This window comes from Orycteropus afer, unplaced genomic scaffold (assembly GCF_000298275.1).
Source record: "Orycteropus afer afer isolate SDZICR_OR568_19922 unplaced genomic scaffold, OryAfe1.0 scaffold00312, whole genome shotgun sequence".
Lineage (NCBI taxonomy): Eukaryota > Metazoa > Chordata > Mammalia > Tubulidentata > Orycteropodidae > Orycteropus > Orycteropus afer.
In genome coordinates this window covers 958,844-964,415 of record NW_006921899.1, presented here as the reverse complement: position 1 = coordinate 964,415, position 5,572 = coordinate 958,844, and the positions used below count along the sequence as shown (strand labels likewise).

At 46.0% G+C, this 5,572-nt stretch overlaps 1 protein-coding gene across 1 annotated transcript in view; it reads right to left on the bottom strand.

Annotated features, from left to right (window-relative positions):
* Positions 1 to 5,572, bottom strand: part of CACNG3 (calcium voltage-gated channel auxiliary subunit gamma 3) — a 162,551-nt gene that overhangs the window by 24,264 nt on the left and 132,715 nt on the right. The window contains exon 2 of the mRNA XM_007951797.2: positions 333 to 416. Within this exon, the coding sequence (XP_007949988.1) occupies positions 333 to 416 (84 nt within the window). The remainder of the gene's footprint in view (positions 1 to 332; positions 417 to 5,572) is intronic.

The following is a 5,572-nucleotide window of genomic DNA, read 5'->3' as shown; positions in this document are numbered from 1 at the left end:
ATTATATTTCAATAAAGTGCATTTTTTAAATAAAATAAATAAATAAAAAATAATAATAAATAAAAAAGAAAATTCCTTAGATTTCTTCCATAGAAACTTAAAAAAGAATCTTTCACTTTTGACTTTTGTTTGTTTGGCTTCCATTTCTACTTCATTAAAATTTATGAGACTTAAATATTTGAACCACTTAAATGTCTGGTGACCCAAGCTCTTTTCTACTGACCTATTTCTAAGGCTGGATACTGAGGAACCTCAAATTCAGAGGCACCTGGGTGATCCCAGGGCGCCCCTTCTCCCTCCCTCCAAGGGAAGCCTGAAAGGAGAGAACTTACTCAGTAAATATTCTGCGGTGTCCTGTTCGTAGTCAGCATCTTCAGGGAAGTGATCGATTTTCTTGCACACTCCTCGGAAAGCCCCTGTGGAGACAAACATGGTCCTGAGCCAGGGTGGGCGACAGAGCCACTGGGCCCAGCCTGGATCCTCACCCCCACGATGAAGATCCTTTCTCTGGTTTTTGGGTTGTGTGGGAATAGGTGGGCCCACCAGCTCCTTTCACTAGGGCACAAAGAAGAGACCAGTAAGGGCAAAATAACACAAGGCAAATTCTCCGTTTCCTAGATTTTGTATGAGGTTGGGATCTACTTAGAAGGGTGAAGATCTATGAAGCATGAACATTGCCTTTAAGGACTGCCTTGTCTTTTCTTCCTCCACCCCCAATCAATAAAGAGGAAGTGAAAATGAAGTGGACTTTAAGTACAGGTTGTTCAAACCCACCAGCTGCTCCTCAGGAGAAAGATGAGGCAGTGTGCTTCTGTAAAGATTTGTTGCTGTTGTTGTGTGCCGTCGAGTCGGACCCGACTCATAGCAACCCCTCCTTGGGTTTCCAAGGATTTACAACCTTGGAAATCTTATGGAGCAGTTCTCCCCTGTCCTCTAGGGGCGCTGTGAGTCAGAATCCACTCAATGGCAGTGGGTGGGTTTATCTCACCATTGTATAGGTGGGGAAACTGGGCCCATGCATTTTGCTTGAAATAGACAAATACAGAGAGACCAAAGTTTATTAGTGGTTACCAGTGGAGAGAGGAAGGAACTCTGGTGCCATAGTGGGCAAGGCATTTGGCTGCTAAGCACAAGGTCAGCAGTTCAAACCCACCAGCTGCTCTGTGGGAGGAAGAGGAGACAATCTGCTTCTGTAAAGAATTACAGCCTTGGAAACCCAATGGGGGCTGCTATGAGTTGCATGGACTCACTGGGAGTGAGTTTTGGATACTTAGTGGAGGGAGGTGGGAGTAGAGGGGAGAGTATTGCATAGGGGACGTTGAGATTCTGCCAATGGTGGCAGAGTAATTTGGAAAAAGATAGTTGTTAAACATGATGAACATAATCAACATCACTGAATTGTACATATAGAAGTTATTGAATTGGCAAATATTTTGTTATATACATTTTACTACAATTAATTATTATTTTTTACTTGAAATCACACAGGTAAGCAGTAGAGCCAGAATCCCAAATGGGATCTGCCTGAATCCTGAGTACAGATTCCTGGCTTTCAGGACCAGCTCACTCTCCCCAGTAATGCCCATGTCTGACAGCAGGACCTCCTTCACTCTCTCCCCTCACCCAGAATCACACCTCACTGTCCCTTGCTGGTGACACTGTCCCTTGCTGGGACACTGTCCCTTGGTGATGACACTGTCCCTTGCTGGTGACTCACCACTTTGAAGCCAGAGAATTGCTGCCAGTGCTTCTTGTGGGGGCTGTCAGTGTTTTGCTTCTGTTTCCTCTTCTAGATCAGCTTGTCTTTAACTTGTTGTGGGTGTCTGATAATCAGTAGGTGCTTGTTAAATAGCCAATTAACCAGTCTCTGGGCCAGTTAGTGGTTCAGCCAGTTCTTATACATCAGAAACAATTTGGAACTACTCACCATAACATAGCATGAAATTACACATTACTGTCCTTGCCCCCTCTGGAAAGATGGATGGGGGTCCGGGGCAGTGTGGTGTTGTGGCAAGCAGGCGAGGTTCAGAATCAGACAGAGCTGGATTCCAGAGCAGTTATTGTAAGAATTAAAAAGGTCAGGTACATGAAGATGAGATAGATCACTTTGGCAAAGCTCTGTTATTGGTGCCGTTAGTTGCCATCGGGTCAATTCTGACTCACGGTGACCCCATGGGCCAGGGTAGAATGTGCCACATAGGGTTTTCAAAGCTGTGAACTTTAGGAAGCAGATCACCAGGCCTGTCTTCCAAGTGCCTTCAGGTAGATTCGAACCACCAATCATTCAGCTAATAGTTGAGTTCTTAACAGTTTAGGCCTCCCGGGGACTCCTTGCAAAGCTCTAGGCACATGGTAATAATTGCCAGTGCTTATCAAGTGTTTTCCAATGAGCAAAGATGTCACCTTGAAGACTAAGGTGTGCTTGACCCAAGGCATAGTATTTTCAATTGCCTCATATGCATGTGAAAGCTGGACAATGAATAAGGAAGACTGAAGAAGACTTGATGTCTGTGATAGTTGGAGCTGTGTGTCAACTTGGCTGGACCACAATTCTGTGTGATTTAAGCAATTGTGGTGTGGGTTGTTCCAATGATGGGATCAGATGTATATGTTTTGAGCAGCTAATCCATTGAAAGGGAGTTTCCCTAGGGGTGTGGCCTGCTTCCAGTATATTTATGGACATCCTGGAAAAGAGATACTCTTCTCTGGGTCAGGATTCTGCCTACAACTGTCCGGGAGTGAACAATCCACCATTTGGCCTGAAGATCTTGGGTTCGTCATTCATTGGAGTCAACAGCCAGTATACTGCCTGCCAACCTTGAGCTCCTCAGCCCCTGCAGCTGTGTGAGTTGGCAAAAGCCTCCAGCTTGACGTTTGATCCAAGAATGTGGGATTTTCCAGCTTCTTTAAGTGTGTGAACCATTTTCCTAAGATAAATTTCTCTTTCTCTCTATATATAAGCTTTTCTGTTTTTTTTTCTCTAGAGAACCCAGTCTAACACATTTGGTACTGAGAGTGGGGCGCTGCTCTGACAGGTACCTAAAATGTAGAAACAGGAGTGGAGTGAGTCCTTGACCCAAGACCCCGGCAGAGAGACCCCAGCATATGGCATGACAGATGGCAGGAGCAGAGCCGATACAACCAGCATGAGACAGTGACAGTCTTACCAGCCCATGGAGGAAAAACTGGATGCCATTGCACGGGTGGCTTCCTGGCAGAGTGGGTTGCCCTTGGGCATTAATTGGTGAAGGGACTGGCATAAAATGGAGTAGTAGGTTGGTCGGCCCACAGAACAAGAAAGCCAAGTGCTTTTTGGGCAGGAATTTTTCCAGCAGAGTGGGTTGCCTTCGGCATTAATTGGCAGAAGCAGAGAGACTGAGGAAACGGAAGCAGAGCTGCCTCAGCCTGAAAGGGTAGGACTATGGCCTTTGGGGGTGGAACCACCACAGCCCCCTGGGTTTCAAAGAGCCAGGCCTTCACCAACTCGGTTCTGGAGTGTGGGGCTGCTCGTTCATGTGGGCCAGTGGGATGGAGCCATAGCCGCTGCCCAAGAGTGAGGGGGAGGGGCTGCCATGCCCAAAAGGGAGAGGAATGGGGCCACCTGGCCAGAGGGGTGAGGTCACCACTCAGGAACGAGGGGATAAGAGCCACCCAGTGAAGGAGATCTGTGCAAATGCCACCCAATGAAGATCTGTATGGGTGCCAAGTTGACAAGGGGTGGAACTGTGGTAGTTAAATTTGTATGTCAACTTGGCTGGGCCTGGTTGAGTGGCTGGGCAGCTGGTGGTAGTTATTCCCCAAGATGAGACTGGCAATCAGTTCCATGGTGGGATCTACCACAAGCAGCTGAGTAGCTGCCTTTGGGATATGGTCTGCTTCCTGTATATAAGGAGAAGCCCTGGGGATAGTCTCTAGCTTATGGCACGGTTTAACCCTGCATGTAGCCATGTCGTTGTTCAGCAGCCTGCCATGCTCTGCTGAACTTGGGACTTTCGATGGACTTAAATCAATGGCCTGCCGTGTGGTTTGGAAACATCGGGACTGTGCCTTGTTACTTGCCAACCTTGGGTTTGTCAGCCTCAGCAGCCAGCAGCTGAGTGAAGAAAAGCCTCTAGCTTCAGTGGGCCGGGAGCCGGTTGCAGAGCTGCAACCCAAGGTTGAGGGGCTTTCACCCAGCCTCTAGAGCCTGACACTTTGAACTTGGACTTAAAGCCTCCAAACTGTGAGAGAATGAATTCCTGTTTGTTAAGGCCATCCCATTTGTGGTATATTCCTGTCAGAGCAGCACTAAGTAAGCAGAACAATGCCTTTGAATGGTGGTGTTGCCAAATAATACTGGAAATACCATGGACTGCCAGAAGAAAGAACAGATCTGTCCTGGAAGAAGTGTAGCCAGAATGCTCCTTGGAAGCATACTTTGGTTATGTTGTCTGAAGGGTCCAGTTTCTGGACAAGGATACCATGCTTGGCAAAGTAGAGGGTATGGAAAAAAGAGGAAGACCCTCAACAAGATGGATTGACATGGTGACTATGATAATGGGCTCAAGCATAGCAAGGACTGAGGATGGCAGATGAGTGGGCAGTGTTTCCTTCTGTTGTATACGGTTGCTATGAGTCAGAGTTAATTCGATAGATAGCAACTACCACCACCACCACCAATAACAACAATGGGCAAGCACAGAGCTATAGCCTTACATTCCCTTCCTCGTTTACTCTTGCCCTCGACTTTAGGAAGAAAGTGCTCCTAATATTGTCATCTGATGATGACAAAGCCATGGAAGATCGCAGAGGAGATCAAGTTTCCACAGCTCTTAAGTTGTGGAATTGATACTTGAATCCTGGCTCCAACACCTAGTTTGTTTGTTTTTCCCATTATACTACAAGTGATAGCATAATTTTTTGGTCTGTTAGTAATAATGAATTGCCATATGTTTAACCCACCATAAGCAGGGGTCCGAGCCAGGGGATTTTCACTATAAATGAGATCGAATATGTAGAGGTCCCCCACCCCCCTTGGTTCTGACTCTCTGCTCATCAAGCAAAGAAGGGCCTCAGAATTAAGAAGGGAGTCCCAGAGAAAGAACCTAAGAAAATACTTGGAAGAAAGATGAACCCATGACTTCTTCCCTGATATTAGGGAAAGACATCCATTTCCCTTGTTCAAATTTTAGAGTTTCATCCACACTTTTCTGTTTGTTTTAAGCCCCGTCCCCTTCTAGTTGGTTCTCGTGTCAGGTAATAGATCCTACTAAGTCATACAATGAGCACTTATGATGTCCCAGGTGCCATTCTCAGCACTTTATAGGCTTTATCCTCTAGTTTTCAAAGCAGAGGAAACTGAGGCTTAGAGTGACAACTGACTTGCCCAAGGACATAGCTAGTAAGTGGCACACATCAAGAATAGGTCTGGCTGACTCCAGCTAAAAAGCCAAACTTTTTTCTTTTTAATGATGATATGTAAAAAATTATGCTTTTCATGAACACTTTCAATAACAAGATTTTTTTTTCTTTCACCCAAGTTAATATGTATCCAGGAGCTCTGGTAGCATAGTGGCTAAGGCACTTGACTGCT